The sequence below is a fragment of the Scyliorhinus canicula genome, chromosome 1 (genome assembly GCF_902713615.1).
Source record: "Scyliorhinus canicula chromosome 1, sScyCan1.1, whole genome shotgun sequence".
NCBI classification, from domain to species: Eukaryota; Metazoa; Chordata; class Chondrichthyes; order Carcharhiniformes; family Scyliorhinidae; genus Scyliorhinus; species Scyliorhinus canicula.
In genome coordinates this window covers 221,857,064-221,879,709 of record NC_052146.1, presented here as the reverse complement: position 1 = coordinate 221,879,709, position 22,646 = coordinate 221,857,064, and the positions used below count along the sequence as shown (strand labels likewise).

At 43.8% G+C, this 22,646-nt stretch overlaps 1 protein-coding gene across 4 annotated transcripts in view; it reads left to right on the top strand.

The window, feature by feature from the left end:
• snx9b (sorting nexin 9b) overlaps window positions 1–22,646 on the top strand; it is a 179,085-nt gene that overhangs the window by 111,530 nt on the left and 44,909 nt on the right. For all 4 annotated transcript variants that reach the window (XM_038808277.1, XM_038808302.1, XM_038808283.1 and 1 more), the window contains 2 exons: window positions 14,224–14,327; window positions 14,540–14,643. In XM_038808277.1, coding sequence (XP_038664205.1) covers window positions 14,224–14,327; window positions 14,540–14,643 — 208 coding nt within the window. The remainder of the gene's footprint in view (window positions 1–14,223; window positions 14,328–14,539; window positions 14,644–22,646) is intronic.

Genomic DNA, 22,646 nt, shown 5'->3' with positions numbered 1-22,646 from the left:
GAACTAATGGATTGATGCCTCAAAAACTGGTATATTCCATTTGAAATGGTCATCTTTTACGAGGTCTCGAGTGAATTTTTAATGTGTTCCACAGAGTTTAAATCCAAATTCAGGTAATGTACATAGTCCTTTTAAAGGAATGCCAGTGAGCATTCTGCTGTGCTCTATAGTATTAACGTTTTATAAGTACACATTCTTGGGATTAGCAGCTGCCTGTTGCATTACAGGAAGGTCAGTAATATGGGCCGGGATTTTATGGGGCCTAAAGGAACAGGCTGGGAAATTTTGGGGTGGGGTGAGGGGGTATGTGCAAAAGAAAATTGGATATTGTTTCTATGTAAAAAATAATAAACTATATATAATTTTTACATACTTGTGGCATGATCGTTGCCTTCCTACCACCGCTGACAGACTCCTGCCACTCCAACTGAGACCTTTCAGTCTCCTTACGCTGCTGCTGGCATTTTACCAGTGGCAGGTTAGCCCTCCAGCATCCAAAACCTGGCAGTCTCCCTGCAGGGTTAGGGTGGTTGGGTTGGACCTCCTGATTGGGGAATCTGTGACCCATGGATGGCTCAGCCCGGGTAGTCGGCACAAATCCCAATGGTGCTTCTGGGATTGAAGAGCTGGCAGTTGTTTCGGGCGGGATCTCGTCCCTTAAAGGGATAGGAACCTCGATGGCAGCTAATTAACTGCCTGATGGGTCTAAGGCTCGAGGCTTCCTGAAACGCTGCGACAGGTTCCAGCTCAAGGACAGGACGGTAAAATCCCTGCCAAACGTTCTGCTCTCTCTGCCCCGTGATAAGATAAAACACCCATGAAGTGACTTTTGTGGAAGGAAAGGAGTTGATTGGTGAGGAGTTGAAGTTTTTTTCTGAATCAAAATCAAGAATACTTTTAATTCTGCTAAGTTAAAGTGGTAGTTTAATAAATATAGGTATGTAAAAATGTTTCCAGTGTTTTAGTGCTCAGTGTAACTATGAGTACAAAAAAACTTACAACAGGCTAAAAATAGTTGCAAATAACATAGACTAAGATATGGCAGAGATTGCAGTGTGTGGGAGATTTTGGCAGCAAGATGTCCCCATCTGCAGTGAATGTTTTTGTCTTGAACTGCTGTGACTCAGACTCGTTGAGCTGGAGTGCAAGTTAAAGAAACACTGGCAAGTAAGTGAGGAGGGATTAGTGTCTGGACAGTTTGCTCCAGACTTCAGTCATGTCTCATAAAGAGGGGCAACTTCAGAACGGGGTTTGTGTAATCAACAGTGTGCAGCATAAAGGTGAGATAGGGAACCTGTAAAGGCTTATCCTATCCAACCGGCATAATGTATTTGCCACCTGTGAGGATAAGGGTAAAGACTGTAGAAATAACAACAATCCAAATTCAGACCATGGAGCAGGAAACAGTGGAAAGGGTTGTTGGAGGGTGTTATAACCTACACGAGACCTACGGGGTTGGACCAATCACTCCCCGTGAGTCTTGCTGAATAGTAGCTCCCCCGTTAAGGGAGCGGGGAGCCCTAGATCAGCATTCTTCAAACTTTTTTTCCGGGGACCCATTTTTACCAACCGGCCAACCTTCGCCGACCCACGCCGGCCGACCTTTGCAACCCACCATTTTCTCTTACCTTGTTTGCTGCTGACAAAAATGGAGGAAATGGTTTTGGGTCCCTTTGGGCCTCTTACACGCTCCTCCTGTTGGATGAAGGTGAAGCCTTCTGGTGTCGGAAAGTATGGAGTCTCCACCTGTCCAAAGTTCTGCATTTTTTTTCCCTGTAAATGTTTATCAAATAAACCCCCCCCCCGAACTTGAAAAAAAAATAAAATGAGTAAAATAAACGAAAAAATGAATAAACCCCCCCCCCCCCCCGAACTTGTAAAAAAAAAAATGAATAAAATAAATGAATAAAAACCACTACAAAACATGTAAAACAAAAAGTTGCAACCGTTTAAAAAGAAATAGCGGGATGCGTGCCCGATAATCATGCGCAATGCGGCCGACTTTTTTTTAACATGTTCGCAGAATGTGCATGCGCGCCGATCATCGTGCGCGCCTGCGCAATGTGGCTGACTATTTTTTAACATATTCGCGGCCGCTTGCAGCCGATGTTATGAAAAGCCGGCTACTGCACGGGGATTTGCGCGATCGGGAGCGCCGTGGACAACAGCTCCGCGACCCTCCCGACACCTGCCCACGACCCACCCACGGGTCGCGCCCTCGACTTTGAAGAACACTGCCCTAGATCATTCATGGCTAAGATCTGTATAAAGTCAGCCAGGTATGGAACCGACACACCAGACCCAGCTGGATTCTGGTGTATATTGTAAATATAAATATTGTAAGTGCCAGTGCCAGTGACTATGAGCTGAGTTAAAGAACAGGACTTGAAGGGTTATAATTTCTGGGTTATTCCCTGAGCCTTGTGCAAAGTGGCATAGGGAGGTGAACAAGGCATCACTATGCAATCTCAAATATTAAAGCATAACACACTTTCATATGAAAACACCTACAAATCTATTTGAAAGCCTTCAGACATTGAAGATACAATCCTCAAATTCACGTATATTGTTGTGCTGGCTTCTGGAAACTTTGTACAAAATCAGATGGATAGGTAGCTAATATAATGCAGAGATATATTATAATCTTTATTAGTGTCACAAGTAGGCTTACATTAACAGCCCCTAGTTGCCACACTCCAGCGCCTGTTTGGGTACACTGAGGGAGTATTTAGAATGTCCAATTCACCTAACAAGCACGGGCGCGATTCTCCCGAGTCACGAAAACTCGGGAAGCTGGCGTCAAAAACGGGCGCGTTTGACGCCAGCCTCCGCCCCCCCCCGACCGGGAACCGATTCAGCTCCCCGGTCGGGGCTAGTATCGCGCCGCCGTGAACTCCGGCATCGCAAGCTTAACGAATTTCGTTAAGCCCGCTAGCCAGAGTTAGCGACGGCTGTCGCGTCAGATGACGTCAGCCGCGCATGCGCGGATTGGACGACTCCAACCCGCGTATGCGCGGATGACATCATCGCGCTTGTGCGTGAAACCCGTGCATGCGCGGGCCATTATGCCCCGCGGATGGATCCATTGGGGCGGCGGAGGGAGAAAGAGTGCGCGGGGTAAGTACCCGCTGCCCGCGATCGGTGCCCACCGATCGCGGGCCCATGGTACTGCCATGCCAATCGGTGCCATGGTTCCCCAGATCGGGGCTTTACGGCCGTCTTTACGAACGGTCAGACCAGGTGTGTTTTACGTTCATAAAAACGGCCGGCAGCGATTCGTGTCGGGAGGCGGGGGGGTGGGTGGGGGGGGGGGGGGGGGGGGGGGGGGAGAATAGCGGGAGGGCGTCGGACCAGCGTGTCCGTAAAAATTTACGCCGCCCGCTATTCTCCGAATTTTCGTGACCGCGGAGAATTGCGCCCCACGTCTTTCAGGACATGTGGTAGGAAACCGGAACACCCGGAGGAAACCCACGCAGACACAGGGGAGAACATGCAGACTCCGCACAGACAGTGAATAAGAACGGATTCTATAAATTCAGGGTCTTAGATTTGAATACAATTATATTTTTGGACTTAAATTGTTTAATTTGAAAATCTCCGCAATTTTTTTTTTTTTTTGAAAAACGGGTTTGTGTTTCCTGCCAAATATGTAATTGGTTTTCTGCCCATGCACAGGCAGGCATTGGTAGCTACCTTGTTTTGGCAGATGACTGTGTATTTGGAAAACTGATTAATTAATTGTGAACATAGAGCAGGAAAATTCAAGTGTTAAAATAGTCCACTGGAGAAGGGTTAATTTTATTGAGTTACAAAGTGATCTGGCCTAGATGGACTGGAATCAGAGATTGGCAGGTAAGACAGTAACTGAACAATGAAAGGCTTTCAGTAATGATGTAGGTGCACATCAATCTTCCCTCTCAGCTGAAATCTGGAATGTACCAGTGTTGAAATAAACAAGGTGCTCACAGCTATGGGAAGGTGAAGTGTGCATGGACAAAAAAAAATTGTGTTTAAATAAAATTGTTCCCTGTCTAGAACAAAGAAAATTTAGAGGGACATTGGTACAGATTAGACACAGTTCCATGAGGAGAAAACAAGTACACCCATAGCTGGAGTTGCCAGACTAAAAACATAAGAGATTGAAATGAAGTAGAAACAAAGAGGATTTTGATGAATGTAAAGTGTGAATTATTGCATTTTGAAGGAAAAATAGGAGAGGCAATATAAAATTGTACAATTTTAAAGGGGATGCAGGAACTGAGAAATTTTGGTTTCTGTACTCAAATATTTAAATGTGGCACGACAAGTTGATGAGGCTGGTTTTAAAAAGTATAAGGGATGTTTGGCTTTCTAATAGAGGCATAGTGTACGAAAGTGAGTAAGTTATGCTCAATGTTTATGACTCACTGGTTGGGATATTATGTTCCTTCTTGGCACCATGCTTCATGAAGGATGTGGCCTTTGGGAGGGGCCTGAGCAAATTTACTGGAATAGTTCGAGGGATGACAGACTTCAGTTATGTGGAGAGAAGAGAAATTAGGAATGTTGTTCTTAGAGCAGAAATAGTTAAAGTGAGATTTAATACGCTATAGTTGTAGAAATCTACAGCACGAAAAGGTCCTTCGGCCCATCACATCTGTGCTGGTCAAAGACAACCACCTAACTATTCTCTTCTCATTTTCCAGCCCATATCCTTTATGCCTTGGCATCGCAAGTGCACATCTAAATACTTCTTAAATGTTATGAGGGTCTCTGCCTCTACCATCCTTTCAGGCAGTGAGTTCCTTCTCCCACCATCCCCGTGGTGAAAAAGGTTTTATTCACATCCCGTCTAAACCTCCTGCCCCATACCTTCAATTTATGCCCCTGATCATTGATCCCTCCATCAAGGGGAAAGGTTTCTTTCTGTCTACTCTATCTATGCCCCTCATAATTGTATACATCTCAATCATGCCCTCCCGCAAATCTCCCCTGCTATAAGGAAAACAACACCACTCTCTCCAATCTCTCTAAACTTTCATAAGTAAAACTCTCCAACCCGGGCAAAATTCTGGTAAATCTCCTCTGCACCTTTCTAGTGCTATCACATCCCTCCGATAATGTGGATGCAGAACTGCACACCATGCTCGAGCTGCGGCCTAACCAACAATTTATACAGTTCCAGCATAACCTCCCTCCTCTTAAACTCTGCCTCAGCTAATAAAGGCAAGCATACCATATGCTGCCTAAACCACTATCCACCTGTCCTGTTACCTTACCGGGCAGCACGGTAGCATGGTGGTTAGCATAAATGCTTCACAGCTCCAGGGTCCCAGGTTCGGTTCCCGGCTGGGTCACTGTCTGTGCGGAGTCTGCACGTCCTCCCCGTGTGTGCGTGGGTTTCCTCCAGGTGCTCCGGTTTCCTCCCACAGTCCAAAGATGTGCGGGTTAGGTGGATTGGCCATGCTAAATTGCCCGTAGTGTCCTAAAAAGTAAGGTTGGGGGGGGGGGGGGGGGGGGTTGTTGGGGTATAGGGTGGATACGTGGGTTTGAGTAGGGTGAGCATTGCTCGGCACAACATCGAGGGCCGAAGGGCCTGTTCTGTGCTGTACTGTTCTATAATCTATTAAGGGACCGGTGTACATACATACCAAGATCCTTCTTAACCTCTGTGCTTCCCAGGGTCCTGGCGTTCATCATGTATTCCCTTGTCTTGTTTGTCTGGCCCAAGTGCATCACCTCACTTATCCAGATTGAATTCCATTTGCCATCTATATCCTCCTGTAATCTAAGGCTATCCTTCTCACTATTTATCACCCCACCAATTTTCGTAGCATCGTTACTATATTACCATACTTACTGACCAACCCTCCTACATTCAAGTCTACATTGCTTATATAAACCACAAAATGGCATGGGCCCCAACACTGCTCCCTGCAGGATCCCACTGGGTACAGTTTGTTTAATGTAGTTAAAGATTTTGCTGGATTGGATAAAGTGAAACCGTTTTCACTGAATGTTTGGTTAACTGGGCAACACAGATTTATGATATTTGACAAACGAGCCAGTGGAGTGATGGGAAGAGTTTATTTTTTGTGTATGTTCTGAGATGCTGTGCTTGAAAGGACAATTGAAGCGGACTCAGTAAAACTTTGAAAAGTAATTAAGGTGAATACTTGAAGGAGAAACGTAAAGATACTTGTAGGGCTTTGAGTGGGAAAAAGTGTGTCACAGAAAGTACTTGTAGGGCTTTGGGGGGGGGAAAAAGTGTGTCACAGATTAGCAAGATCAGAACAAATAAAGTATTTCAAGGCTTTATTTATGGAGGAACCTGAGGAAGGAGCAGTACTCCGAAAGCTAGTGTTTGAAACAAACCTGTTGGACTTTATCTGGTGTTGTAAGACTTCTTATTTATGGAGGGTACACTTGAAAAGTGTTCATGATGTGGAGATGCCGGCGTTGGACTGGGGTGAGCACAGTAAGAAGTCTTACAACACCAGGTTAAAGTCCAACAGGTTTGTTTCAAACACGAGCTTTCGGAGCACGGCTCCTTCTTCAGGTGACTTCATTCACCTGAAGAAGGAGCCGTGCTCCGAAAGCTCGTGTTTGAAACAAACCTGTTGGACTTTAACCTGGTGTTGTAAGACTTCTTATTGAAAAGTGTTGTATTGGTAAACATTCAAAATAAGGTAGAGTTATAGTTTTACATGGATTTAATTTAATGTTTCTGTGTTTGGAAGGGTAAAACCAATGGCTAGATTCAAGCTGGACAAAGGTGTTTATATGTGTGGGGGGTGATTCAGTTCCAACTGTGCCTCTATTGTGCTTAGAGAGGGTTACTGCATGAAAAGCAAATACAAGTAAGTCGGTGCTTAGCAACAGGAGATCACTTTCCAGAGGGACTGGCTTTTTGTTCTTGGCTTTAATTGGAAGCCAGAACAGTTGGAGACGGGACTTCAGGAAGTGAACATCTCTCAACTCTGCCAGAGGAAAGACTGGACAGGACAGCAGCTGCATAGCCAGGGAATTGGGACTGAAAGAATGTTTAGGACACCTGAATTTAAAAGAACCGAGACCAAGGTATTTGCTCAGGAAGAGTAAACAAAGTGTTCCGAGTTAGAACAAAGAGTACATCACAGGAACAGGCCTTTCAGCCCTCCAAGCCTGCGCCAATCATGATGCCTGCCGAAACTAAAACCTTCTGCACTCCCAGGTCCGTTTCCCTCTATTCCCATCCCATTCATCAAGATGCCTCTTAAACATCGCAATCGCATCTGCTTCCACCACCTCCACCGGCAGCACGTGCCGAAGGTAAAGAGACAATTGCAGTAACTAAATTTAAAGCAGGACAACAGACTTGACAAGTAGAGGAAACGTTTGATGTAATTTAATACACCCTCGGAATTAAGTGTTCTAGCAATTGTGAAGAGCTTGTACAGCTGCCAAGACAAAGAAATCCTAAAAGGTGTTGGTGTGGAATCCTGGTTTGATTTCGCTGTTAAAAGTAGAGCGGAAGCTTTGATACAAAATCTAATTTTTATTCATAATTCAGCCCACTAAGGTGAAAGTATTATCATTATTACGAGTGAAGATTTCAAAGCGTGTTTTTGGGAGTGGAGTTTGAAACACACGTGTGGACATTCATGTGGGGGCATTCTGAGGGAACAGCTACAAACACTAACTTGGTTTCAAAGCGGAGTGTGTGTATTGATCAAACTCATCTTGTGTACTTAAGGGACTTTGTGTTAATGACAGCATTGTCAGTTAAGATATACTTTTGTAATCTGTGTTATCATAAAACCTGGGTGTAATTGTTAAATTAAGGGGTGCGTATTGTATAATATACAACTTTTCAAGTTTAATATTAAAAATAAATTATTGTTGTTAAAACTAATTTGCGATCCTGTGACTCTGAACCGCACGTTTTCTATATTTAAAAAATATCAGAGTTATGGCCTTTTGAGCCATTTTTGATCTTCTCTCCCAGTTATACATCAACTGGGATCATAACCAAAGGCAGTTGTGCTGAACCTGTATCGAACCCTGGTCAGACCATGCTTAAACGTACTGCATGCAGTTTTGATCGCCATATTATTAAAATAATATAGGTGCACTAGAAAGGGTGCTGAGGAGCTTTATAAGGATGATACCAAAAATTTGTAGTTATACATATCTAGAAAGGGGTGAAAGGTTTATTTTCTCTCAAAAATGTTTTAAATTATGAAAAGTTTTGATAGTGCAGGAGGTAGAGAGAGAATGCTTCCAGTTGTGGACCACACGTCATCTATATAAGGTAGTCACCAAGAAATTCAATAAGGAATGTAGAGGAAACATATTTACGTAAAGTGTGGTAAGAATGTGGAAATCGTGACCATAGAGGGTGGTTGAAGGAAATAGTATGATGCCTTTAAGGAGAAGCTAAATAAGCATTTGAGGGAGAGGAGAATAGATAGTTATGATAGATTTAGGGGAGAAAGGATGGGAGAAGGCTAGAGTAGAGCATTAACACCGGCATGGGCTGATCAGGCCAAATGGACTGTTTCTCGGCTGTATTTCTGCCAGATTCTAAATTTCCATTGGAAATTGCGCAGGTTGTAAAATGGATAGCTGATCAATCTCCTTCAGTGTCCAACTGATTAAAATTAGCCCCATTGTAATTGAAAGGTCAAGCAATGAACCACAATTTATCCATCAAACCTCAAGCAAGTCTCTGCAGCTGAATTGGATTGGATTGGATTGGATTTGTTTATTGTCACGTGTACCGAGGTACAGTGAAAAGTATTTTTCTGCAAGCAGCTCAACAGATCATTAGAAAAGGGAATTAAACAAAATTCAAGAAAATACATGAGAATACATAATAGGACAACACAAGATATACAATGTAACTACATAAGCATTGGCATCGGTTGAAGCATACGGGTGTAGTGTTAATGAGGTCAGTAAATAAGAGGGTCATTTAGGAGTCTGGTGACAGTGGGGAAGAAGCTGTTTTGAGTCTGTTCGTGCGTGTTCTCAGACTTCTGAATCTCCTGCCCGATGGAAGAAGTTGGAAAAGTGAGTAAGCCGGGTGGGAGGGATCCTTGATTATGCTGCCTGCTTTCCCCCGGCAGCGAGAGGTGTAGATGGAATCAATGGATGGGAGGCAGGTTCGTGTGATGGACTGGGTGGTATTCACGACTCTCTGAAGTTCCTTGCGGTCCTGGGCCGAGCAGTTGCCATACCCAAGCTGTGATGCAGCCCGATAGGATGCTTTCTATAGTGCATCTATAAAAGTTGGTACGGGTTAATGTGGACATGCCGAATTTCCTTAGTTTCCTGAGGAAGTATAGGCGCTGTTGTGCTTTCTTGGTGATAGCGTCGACGTGAGTGGACCAGGACAGATTTTTGGTGATGTGCACCCCTAGGAATTTGAAACTGCTAACCATCTCCACCTCGGCCCCGTTGATGCTGACAGGGGTGTGTACAGTACTTTGCTTCCTGAAGTCGATGACCAGCTCTTTAGTTTTGCTGGCATTGAGGGAGGGATTGTTGTCGTTACACCAGTCCACTAGGTTCTCTATCTCCCTCCTGTATTCGGACTCGTCGTTATTCGAGATTTGGCCCACTATGGTCGTATCATCAGCAAACTTGTAGATGGAGTTGGAACCAAGTTTACCACGCAGACGTGTATGTACAAGGAGTAGAGTAGGGGGCTAAGTACGCAGCCTTACGGGGCACCGGTATTGAGGACAATTGTGGAGGAGGTGTTGGTGTTCATTCTTACTGACTGTGGTCTGTTGGTCAGAAAGTCAAGGATCCAGTTGCAGAGTGGAGAGCCAAGTCCTAGGTTTTGGAGCTTTGATATGAGCTTTTTGACTCCTTGCTTAAAGTTACATACAGCCTACAGTGCAGATGCTCCACAAGATTCCTCCCGCTCCAATGCATTTAACCCTCTATCTATTAATTTCTCCCTCATGTACTTACGCAACTTCCCTTGGATGCATCTATGTTTTTTGCTTCAACTACTGCATGTGTTGCTCAGTCTCACATTCTTATCACTGCAGATAAACTAATTTATCCTGTATTCTCTAATGGACATATGGGTGACTATCGTATATTCATGGTCCATTAATTTGGTCTCCCCGACGAGGTGAAACATCTTCTCCATAACTGTACTAACAAACCCTTTCATAATCTTAAAGGTGCAAATCAGGTTGCCTCTCAGCCTTTTATTTAGAACAGCAAAGAGTCCTTTGCCTGTTGAGCCTTAACTGGCTAATATTTCCCCCTAGTTCTGGCAAAATCCTTGTGAATCTTTTTTAATTCATTCATGGAATCTGGGCGTTGCTGCTGGCTTGCCCAACATTTATTGTTCTTGAGAGGTGGTGGTGAGCTGCCTTCTTGAACTGCCAAATATATTTAATTACTACTCGGCGGTTAACATTGCTGTGGTCAGGAAATGGGTAGTGGGGGAGGGGTCGGTATGGTGGCGGGTGGAGGTGGCTTCTTGCAGGGGAACGGGTTTAGGGGCATTGTTGACAGCGCCTCTGCCGTTCTCTCTGGACAGGCATTCCGTGAGCCCAGTGGTGGTGTCGGTCTTGAGGGTATGGGGCAGTGGAGGCAGTATTTGAGACTGGAGGGTGCCTTGGTGTGGGCACCGATTTGTGATAACCATAGGTATGCACCGAGGGGATTGAATGCCAGGTTTCGGGGGTGGCGGTAAGCGGGGATTGAGCAGTGTGTGGATCTGTTCATAAGCGGATAGCTTTGTGAAATTAGAGGACCTGGAGGAGGAATATGAGCTGCCCGGGGGAATGGTTTTAGGTACTTGCAGGTCCATGATTTCCTTTCCCGGGTTGCCAGCCCTGGGGCTGCAAGATAAGGTGTTGCCGAGGGAGTGGGTAGGGGAGGGGAAAGTGTCCGAGGTTTATAAGCAGCTGATGGACCGGGAGAGAGCCCCAATAGGAGATGTTAAGAGGAATTGGGAGGAGGAGCTGGGTGGGGAAGGTGGAGGCCTGGATGTGGGAGGAGGCCCTGCGGAGGGTGACTCCATCCTTGCATATGGAAGGCTCAGTCTTATTTAGTTTAAAGTGGTCCACAGGGTGCTAGCTCGGATGAGTAGGTTCTTTTAGGGAGTAGAGGACAGGTGTGGGCGGTGCATGGGAGGCCCATGAACCATGTCTACATATTTTGGGTGTGTCTGAAACTGGAGGAGTTCTGGCAGAGGTTTGCGGCAGAGGTTTGCGGCAGAGGTTTGCGGCAGAGGTTTGCGGCAGAGGTTTGCGGACGTTAAGTCAGAGGTATTGGGGGTGAAGGTGGCCCCGAGAATAGAGGTAGCGATATTTGCGGTGACGGATCCCAAGCTGACCAGGGGTCGAAAGAGGCCTTTGCCTCCCTGATAGCCCAGAGAAGGATCTTGTTTGGATGGAGGGACTCCGAGTCGCCGAAAGCGGGGTCGTGGGTGAGCGACCTGGCGGAATTCCTGAGGTTGGAAAGGATCAAGTTCGTCTTGAGGGGGTCGGTAGAGGTCAAAGCCGTTCATTGACTTCTTCATGGAGGATTGAGGAGTCAGCAGAGGATAAAAGGGATAAGGGGGGTGAAATGGTGAAGGAAGGACAGGAGGAGGGGAACTGCAGGTGGTGTGGTGGGGAGGGGGGGGGGGAGAGAAGAGTGCTGGTTATTTATTATGTTGTTCAATTTTGCCTCTGCTCTTATTCACTTTTGTTTGTCGTTGATATCAATGCCTGAGTAAAATATTTTTTTAAAATGTGGAGGCAAGGACTACGTGTGGTTTAACTATATTCATAGAATCACCACAGTGTCGAAGGAGGCCCTTCGGCCCAATGAGTCTGCGCCGACCCTCCAAAAGAGCACCCCACCTAGGTCATGGCCTTATCCCTGTAACCCCATCTAACCGTTGGACATTAACGGGCAATTTAGCATGGCCAATCCACTTAATGTGCTCATCTTTGGACTGTGAGGGGGGGGGGGGGGGGGGGGGGGGGGGGGGGGGGGGGCAGGCAGAGCTCTCGGAGGAAACCCACACTGGAAGAATGTGCAAGCTCCACATAGGTCGTAATCAAACCCGGGTCCCTGGCATTGTGAGGCAGCATTGCTAACCAGTGTGCCACCTGAAACCTGTGTGCAACTTTGGTCTCCATATTTAAGTAAGAATATATGTGTATTGGCAGGACAGTTAATAGTGTTCCTGTCTCTGAGCCAGAAGTTCTGTGTTCATGCCCCACCCCAAGACTTGATGACCAAGGACGAAGTATTCATAATGCACTCAATGGCCATGGGCTATCTAGGTCGTAAGGAAGATGAGCCAGAGTCACAGAGGGCGATTTTGTTCTGTTAAGGAAGATGGCTCTTTTGAATAGGAATAGGGTAACTATATATATTAATGATTTAGATGAGGTTACTAAATACAAGTGACGCAAAGTTGGGAGGAGAGTGAGCTATGAGGATGATGCAGAGATCTTTCAGCGTGACTTGGACTAGTAGAGTGAGTGGACAAATGAGTGGCAGATGAAGTATAATTCGGATAAATGTGAGGTTATCCACTTTGCTCGCAAAATCTGGAAAGCAGATTATCTGAATGGCCATAAATTAGGAGGGGGATTTGCGACGAGACCTGGTTGTCCACCAACACTATTCGCTGAAGATAAGCATGCAGGTGCAGTCGGCAGTAAAGAATGCAAATGGTATGTTAGCCATTGTATCGAGAGGATTTGCGTGTAGTAGCAGGGATGTCTTTGCTGCAATTATACAGGGCCTTGGTGAGGCCACACCTGGAATATTGTGTGCAGTTTTGGTCTCCTTATCTGAGGAAGGATGTTCTTTGTCTGGAAGGAATGCAGAAGTTTACCAGACTGATTCCTGGGATGCAGTATTGGTGAATGAGGGGAGATTGAGTCGGATAGGATTGCATTCGCTGAGGTTCAGAAGAATGATGGGGGTTCTCATAGAAACCTATAAAATTCTAACAGGACTAGAGAGGGTAGATGCAAGAAGGTTGTTCCTGATGGTGGGAGTGACCAGAACAAGGGGTCACAATCTGAGGATACAGGGCCGTATAGGACTGAGGTGAGGAGAAATTTCTTCACCCAGAGAGTGGTGAACCTGTGGAATTCGCTGCCACAGAAACTAGTTGAGGCCAAAACATTGCATGATTTCAAGACTAAGTTAGATAAACACTTGGGGCAAAGGGAATCAAAGGATATTGGGAGAGATGGCATCAGGCAATTCATAGAATCCCTACAGTGTAGAATGGCTCATCAAGTCGACACCAACCCTCTGAAAGAGCATCCTACCAAGGCCTACACCTCCCCGCAACCGCATTAACCTGCACACTAAGAGGCATTTTGAAAAAAAAACATGTCCAGTCCACCTAACCTGCACATCTTTGGACTGTGGGAGGAAACCAGTGAACTGTAAGGAAATCCACGCAGACACGGGGGAGAACATGCAAACTTCAGTCACCCAAGGCCGGAATTGAACCTGGGACGCGGGCGCAGTGAGGCAGCAGTCTGTGCCACCGTGCCACCCTATTAAGTTGGATGATCAGCCATGATCGTAATGAATGTTGAGCAGGGCCCAATGGCCTCTTCCTTCTCCTATTTTCTATATTTCTATGAAATGTCATTGTAGCTGTTGCTCTGCAATTTATTATGGAAAAAAGCTTGTGTTTTGAACCCAACATTGCCTCAGAACATTAATCGAGTCTGTCTTCAGAGAGTTATAAAAGAAATATGTGTATAAATGAAAAGTTCAGATCTGAACCCTGAATTCAGAATGAACAAATTACTGAGTAAGAGTAGCTGAAGGTGGATTTTATGTCTATCAGGCCAATTGCCTATGATTACATCCCTTTTATTGTTCCTTCTGTGCTTCCTGTCTAAAACTGAAATTTGGGTTATTGGGAGCCAAATGCACTGGATCTATGGCACTGTGCCAGCTGAGAACTATACGCACTTTGAGTAACTAATTGTATCTAGAAAGCAGATCCATCCATTCCTACTGGCAGCCTTCACTGAAGAGTGTCTTTATCTCTTTGACCAAGTGCTGCAATTTTTGTATTCCTTGCCCATTTTCTATCTACACAGCTGCAACATACAAGGATTAGAAGGAATAATGCCAAACTGTGCTCTGTGTGTGAATGAGCTGCTATTAAACACAGCTAGGGGAAGGGAAATCAATTGAGAGGATTTCAGATTTTCTTTCCCATTTAATTTTTATGTGAATTTCTGTCTTGATTCACTGAAGGAATGGAAATTAGGCAAGCGGAAAACTGAAAAGGATGATATTGTTGGTGTCATGGTCTTTTCAACAGTGGAGCCACCAGCAGAGGATGTTGGCCTACTGGAAGCGTATGTATTAATTTTATGGAACTACAAGTGTCAATAAACTGAAAATCAGGGCAAAAAACAATAAGTATCAATTTCCATAATCTGCCTTTCCGCCTCACAAATGTTTCTTTTAGTTTGAGTTCCCTTCTCTGTGCTCAGCCTTTTCTTTAGTTAATTTAAATTAATCTTTGGAAAGGAATGAAGTCACTTTTATTGTGCCTTTTACCCTGCAGAGAACAGAAGGTTGAATTGTTTAGTAAGTTTACAAAGACCATGGATGATGGGGTTAAAGAGTTGCTCAATGTGGGACAGGAACATTGGAAAAGGTGCACAGGAGGTGGGTATGAAAAGCTTGCTTATATCGGAACTGTTTTAAAAGCCTCTGAATAGTTACTGTGGCAAAATGCTTTGTACAGCCTTAGCTTAGTATTGTACGCAGAAATAAAGGCCATTTGGCCCAGTATGTCTTAGAAAATTATCCAATTAGTCCCCTTCTGTTCTTTCCCTTCAGCTCTGTATTTTTTTCCCTTCCAAGTATACATGCAATTATTTTTTGAAAGTTGCCATTTTCATAGAATTTACAGTGCAGAAGGAGGCCATTCGGCCCATCGAGTCTGCACCGGCTCTTGGAAAGAGCACCCTACCCAAGGTCAACACCTCCACCCTATCTCATAACCCAGTAACCCCACCCAACACTAAGAGCAATTTTGGACACTAAGGGCAATTTATCATGGCCAATCCACCTAACCTGCACATCTTTGGACTGTGGGAGGAAACCGAAGCACCCGGAGGAAACCCACACACACATGGGGAGGATGTGCAGACTCCACACAGACAGTGACCCAAGCCGGAATCGAACCTGGGACCCTGGAGCTGTGAAGCAACTGTGCTATCCACAATGCTACCGTGCTGCCCTAATTGAATCTGTTTTGCCACCCTTTAAGGCAGTGCATTCCATTTTGTAGGATCACTTTCTGTTTATAACAGTTTCTCCTTATCTGGTTCTTTTGCCAGTTACCTTCATTCTCTATCCTCTGATTACTGATTCTTCCACTAATGGAAATAATTTATTCTTGGACATTCTAGTAAACCCTTCAAGATTTTGACCGCTTCCATTCAATTTTCTCTTGACTTTCGCTGTGCTAAGGAGAATGGCGTCAGATTCGGTGGTCTCTCCACATAATTCCAGTCTTTCATCTTTGGAACCTCCTCTGTGCTTTCTTAGGCCTTGAAGACCGGTACCTAAAACATGTCACAGTACGCCACCTGGACATAACCAGCATTTTATAAAGGTTTAACATAATGGTTTTGCTTTTATTCTCTATCCCTCTATTGAAAAAGCCAAGCACTCATATTCCTTTTTAAACAGGCTTTTTAACTTGTCCTTCTAAGTTATAAAGACTTGTCTCCAAGCTTAAAAAAACGCACATCGTCACAACACTTTACTTTTGTTTCTTAGACAAAATAATGCCGACACAATCTTTAATCTCATGGACCATTTTGCTATTGTGTGTTCCTTTACCTTTTCAAAACAAATTTACACAACACCTTTATCCACCGCTCCTATTTTTCCTGAAGGTACTTAATCAAATTGGTCAATACAATTTGCCTGTAACAAATCCACTCTGGTTGTCATTAATTAATCCATGAGAGATGACTTGTTTGAAGTATATAAGATCCTGAACGGTATTGACAAGGTGGATGTGGAAAGGATATTTCCTCTTGTAGGTGAATCCAGAACTATTTTAATATTAAGGGTCGCCCTTTTAGGACCGAGATGAGGAAAATTAAGGGTTGTGCAACTTTGGAATCTCTGCCTCAGAAGATGGTACAGGCAGGATCATTGAATATTTTTAAGGCGGAGGTAGATAGATTCTTGTTGGGCAAGGGAATCAAGGTTATTGGGGCAGATGAGAATTTGGAATTCGAAACGCAAACAGGTCAGTAACGATCTTCTTGAATGGTGGAGCAGGCTCAAGGGGCTGAATGGTCTACTCCTGCTCCTATTGTGTACGTTTGTATGTTTTTTCATGTGACAATTCATTTTGTTTTAGATTACTGTCTGATTTTCCACCAGTAGCGTTAAACTAACTGGCCTTCAATTGGCACTTTTATTCCTCTCCTTTTTTGAAAATTTTTAATTCCTTCGAACCTCTGCCAACATCTACCCATATCTAAGAAGTATTTCTAACATTGCTTTGCTCAGTAATTTAGATTGCACCCTATCTAGACTTTTTTTAATTAAGTGACACCAACCTTTAAATTACCTCTTTATCTATTTTCTCCTTCACTGTGACATTGGCAGCATCCTCATCTATTGTGAAGACAGATGTGAAATATTTGTTCTGTACCTCAACCCATGCCTTCTGCTTCCACAAGACAGTCTCCTTTTAAATCCCTAATTTTCCTCATCTTTCCTTTAACTATCATTTTACCATTTATATGTTTCAACTCGTGCTAAGACCTAACCAGTGATTTACAAAAGTTCAGCATGTTTTTTTTTGTATTCTCATTCATAAAGTCTTGGATTCCATATGCTCTATTAACTACAAAAGCAAAATACACATGATGCTGGAAAGTCTGAAATCATAAAGTTGCTGGAAATACTCTGGCCAGTCAGCAGCTGTTAAGTGAGAAAACTGGGTTAACATTTCGGGTCAGTAACCATTGGAGATCAGGATGAGAATTTCAAGTGCATCAGAGGACCAGATGCTCTGTCATTCAGCAGAGATGGGAGTACTGGATGAATGGAATTGGTGTTGATAAGACATAGGTAGCTGAGCATTAAGCAATTTGAATTAAATGAAGGATATAGAAAAGACTGATGCATGACTAATGAATAGATCCCAGAAACTGCAAGGTACTGATTTTCTGATAATTGATGGATGGATATTGGCAATATACAGAGGCTATCTCCCTTGTTCTTCTTTGAAGTAGTGTCATGGAATCCTTTGTGTCCACCTGAGAGAGAAGACAGGGTCCCAGTTTAACGTCTTATGCCAAAAACAATTTCTTTAATTATCCTGCTTCCCTTCAAAACTGCACTGGAGTTATAGCCTTGATTTTATGCTCAAATTCTGGACTGGGGCCTGAATCCACACCTGGTTGAAAGGTCAGAGGCTACCAACTGAGCCACAGCTGGTGTTTATAAGGTCTTGCTGAAAGATATTTAAGAAATCAAGTGGAGAGAGTTTTTGACACGAGTGGATGTGTGATGGGTTGGGTTAAAAGTCAAAAATAAATTAACCCTTTGTAATTTTTAAAACACCTGAAAATCTACCTCCATCGCTGTATTTTACCTTGTCCCTAAAGTAGACTCTCAATTCTTCCAGCACCAGTCCAAAGTGATTCTTAGTTTCCGAAGGCTTGCTTTCCCTTATTTTCCTTTTCCAACCAGATAACTTCTAATTGCTGATCTGGCTTTTCTGGTGAGGATTACGTTGAAAATTTCTTGCTCCAGACAGAGCTGGAGATATCCTTCAGTCTCATTTAAATTGCTGAGATTGCAGAAATCTGTGATGCAGAGGGATCTGGAACTCCTGGTATATGAATCACAAAATGTTATCCCCCTCATGATAATTAGCGACCTTCAGAGAATCCCTACAATGTAGAAGGAGGCCATTTGGCCCATGGGGTTTGCACCGACCCTCTGAAAGAGCACCCTACCCAGGCCCACGTTCCCACCCTATACCTGTAGCCCCACCATACCTTTTGGACACTAAGGAACAATTTAGCATGGCCAATCCATCTAACCTACACATCTTTGGACTGTTGGAGGAAACTGGAGCACCCAGAGGAAACCCACACAAACATGGGGGAAACATGAAAACGCCACAAGACAGTCACCCAAGGCCGGAATGGGATGGGTCCATGGCGTTGTGAGACAGCAGTGTGCCACCATGCTGCTCTGTTCAATAGCGACTCTCATCATTCCAGTTTCTGTGCCATCTGCCATAACAGCAGCTTCTCCTATCTCAGAAACTTTACGGTCTTCTAGTTGGGACTTTACTGTTTTCAAATTTCTCCATTGACATCTCTTAAGATTTTCAAAATCTTTCCAAAACGTCATTGTTGTATACGGTCTCTCAGAAAGAATTTTTCCGTAGCAAATTACACAAAAGTCTGATTCTGTTTCTTTCTCTAATTTCTAAACTTTTAGCTGCCAGCTTCTGGGCCAAACCCAGACACATTAAACACAGCAATCCTAACCTTAGTGTAATCTGTAGACTGGTCATCGGGAAGTGTCAAATAAATCTCCTAACATTTTCCCTACCAAAATGCTTTGTAATAAAATTGTCCAAATTTCTTTAGGCTATTGTAATTTTGTAGTAGTTTTTGCAAAGAATACAAAATGCATTTCAACTCCTTCCTCACTAAGTGAATATTCCTTGCCCGATCAAAACCAGGAGTTAAATCTGACCCATCATCAAGTTCACCTGCTACTCCGTTTGCGTCATTGACGCCTTTTTTTCTCCAGTTCAAATTTTCTCGGCATCCCTTTTCTCTTTACAATTCCAGGCTTTCCTATTCTCTTGTTCCTTGAAATTCCGCTGCCGTAATAACAAGTTTTCACATTTCCCTTTCTTTCTCTTCTCTTTCGAGTTCACGGTTTTTCATTTCTCTTTCTATCTCAAACTCAAATTATTGCTTTTCTATATCTCTTTCCAATTTGACCTGCTTCATTTATGACTGACTCCCCGTCTACTTAATCTGCACTTTCTCTGGATTAGTCTTTTCTTCCTCAAGGTACCGATGTTGAGCCATTACCTCAGCTATCTCTGATTTCTTAGCGCCTACTTTTAAATTATTCCCAACCTCTGCCACAGCCTTCAAATTAATCTTTGTTACCTGCTGCAAGGCACTCACAGATAAACCCTCTCCAGTAGCATTTCAGCAATGGACATTGCTTTTTCCAACAAAAGGTCACCAAGTAATTTTATTAATGTAAACTTGAGAAAATCCCAGTGTACTGGTCTTGGTTGTGGAGTCACAATCTCGCAGGAGCCCTTTGTTACACCCACTTTGTTACAATCCCAGTAGAGATCGATAACAACAAAACAGAAATTCCTCGTGGCCAACTTTCTCTGGCAACACAGTGGTTAGCACAGTTGCTTCACAGCTCCAGGGTCCAGGTTCGATTCCTGGCTTGGGTCACTGTCTGTGCGGAGTCTGCACGTTCTCTCTGTGTCTGCGTGGGTTTCCTCCGGGTGCACCGGTTTCCTCCCACAGTCCAAAGATGTGCAGGTTAGGTGGATTGGCTCTGCTAAATTGCCCTTAGTGTCCAAAGAAAAATGGTTAGGTGGGGTTATGGGCATAGGGTGGGAGTATGGGCTTGGGTATGGTGCTCTTTCCAAGGGCCGGTGCAGACTCGATGGGCCAAATGGCCTCCTTCTGCACTGTAAATTCTATGATAACGTAAAGGAATTGCATGATGAGATTTCAAGTTTTAGGACTTTTATTGTATCAAATAAACTAAAAACAATGTTGACGACAACATTTATATGCAACTTATATTCCAAACTACAGAAAGGTTATTCCTTGTCAATTTTTAACATGACTGCCACTACAGTTTGTACCCTTAAGTGGACACTCTATTGTCCCAGTACCAGCCCAATGTGATTCTTAGCTCCAGAGGCTTGCTTCCCTTCTTTTCCTTTTGTAATAATAATCTTTATTAGTGTCACAAGTAGGCTTACATTAACACTGCAATGAAGTTACTTTGAAAATCCCCTAATCACCACACTCTGGCGCCTGTTCTGGTACACTGAGGGAGAATTCACCTAACAGCCTGTCTTTTGGGACTTGTGGGAGGAAACCGGAGCACCTGGAGGAAACCCACACAGACACTGGGAGAACGTGCAAACTCCGCACAGACAGTGACCCAAGCCGGGAATCGAACCTTGGACCCTGGAGCTGTGAAGCAACAGTGCTAACCACTGTGCTACCGTGCAGTTAGATAACTTCCAATCACCAAACTGGCTTTAAGGTGAGGCTTACCTTGGAGATTCCTTTCTCTGGCCAAAACTAAGCGAATCTTCAAATCACGTTTAAATCTTCAAAAACGTGATCTGTTCAATCTGACGCAAGCTCTTACATGCATGGTAAACCATAGAGACTTGCTGTCTCTATCTCTTGTGCTCTTTGATTCTGGCTGACTGAACCTGACTGAAGTTCTGTGATATTTTTAGGAAAACCTATTAACTGATCTGACAGTGGCTTCCATTAGACTCTTTCCATCTCTAAGACCACCTCTATGGCAACTTGGATCACAATGAACCTTGTATCCAGGTAGAAATACTAATTAACTATCCTTTAGACTCCCAGCTTCACTTAAGTCATGGAAGTAAATAGACAGATTGCATTCTTGATATCTTCCTGGGACTTTGGAAGAATAAGACTGTACCGTCAGCATTGATGCTTTTGCCCTTGTTTACAGGTGTGAACAACTTGCATCTTCTTCCCAGTAAAACATAGTCTCCCTGTTAATCTTTAAGAACCAAGCCGCTAGGCTTGTTGTCAGCAGAAGGAGGCCATTCGGCCCATTAAATCTGAACCAACCCTCTGAAAGCTCGCCCAACCTATCCCCGTAACCCCACCTAACTTACACCTCCTCTCTGGGCATTAAGGGGCAATTTAGCATGGTCAATCCACCTATCCTGCACATCTTTGGACTGTGGGAGGAAATCAGAGAACATGGTAGAAACCCACGCTGACACAGGGAGAACTCCACACCATCACCCAAGGCTGGATTTGAACATGACTCCCTTCATTCACTCATTTTGCCCTAAATTAAAGACACTATTCCAAAACATAACAATCTTATAAAACCTTGTGATTGTAACAATTTGTCCTTCTGCCTCGTGCCACCCAGTGCCATTCCTTCTCGTTTCCAAATTTCTCATTGTCTCACTTTTCACCCTTTTTCCTTCCTATTGCAATATTTTCTTCATGGTTTAAAAAAATATATATATTCCTTTCTCAAAGTTACAAATCTAATGTACAGGGTGGACAAGCCAAGCCCTTACTCCATCTCCTTGTTCCAAAAACCAATTCAAATTCAATTGTATCCAATTCATGGGCCCCACAAGAGAGATATACTAGATCCAAGCTGACACGAGCAGGCATTACACCTGATCCCGGGCTTAACCTTAGCCAAAAGGCTTTCTTATTGGTATTTCTTCAGTTTCTTGAACTTTTTATTCAGTTTGTTTAATCTTGTTCCTCATTCCCTATTTTGTTCTCCCTCCTTTCTCTCATTCTCTCACTCATTCCCTCATTTATTAACTAGCTTTGTCTCATCCCGCAGTTAACCTAATTGAACATCAACATTTTCAAAAAATGATGCGCCACAAAAATGTTACTGCACAGAAGCTGATAGTGTTGGGGTTAATATATGAGCATGGATAGAGGACTGGCTAACTAACCAGAAACTGAGTCAGGATAAATGGAAATTTTCCGAATAGCAAGCTAATTAGTGGGATTCCACAAGGATCAGTGCTGGGGCCTCAACTATTTACGATCTATATTAATTACTTAGATGAAAAGACAAGTGTATTGTAGACAAATTTGCTGATGATACAAAGATAGGGAGGAAAATAAATTGTGAGGGGGACATAGTGTGTCAGTAAAAGAGGTGTAAGTGGGTTAAGTGGGCAAATATTTCTCAGATGGAGTATAATGTGGATGAATGTGAGGTTATCCACATTGGGAGAATAGAAAAACAGAATATTATTCAAGTGGAGAGAGAACACAATGCTATGATGCAGGGAGATCTGGGTATCCTTATACATGAATCACAAAAAGTCAACAAATAATTAGGAAACCAAGTGTAATGTTACTAGTGGGATAGAGTATAAAAGTAAGGAAGTCTTAATACAACTATGTAGTATTATGTATGTAGTTGATGGGAATACAATTAGAGTACCGTGTATAATTTTGGCCCCCTTGGTCAGGAGGGATATACTTGCACTGGAGATTCAGAGAAGGTTCACTCGGTTGGTTCCTGGTTGATGGGGTTACCTTGGGAATGCTTGATCAAATTAGGAACATTGGAATTAGGAGCAGAAGTAGGCAATTCAGCCCTTCGAGCCTGTTCCGCCATTAAATCAGATCATGTTGCCACAATGGTTAGCACTGTTGCTTCACAGAGCCATGGTCCTAGGTTCGATTCCTGGCTTGGGTCACTGTCTGCTTGGAGTCTGCACATTCTCCTCGTGTCTGAGTGAGTTTCCTCCCACAAGTCCCGATAGACGTGCTGTTAGGTAATTTGGACATTCTGAATTCTCCCTCTGTGAACCCGAACAGGCGCCAAAATCTGGCGACTAGGGGCTTTTCACAGTA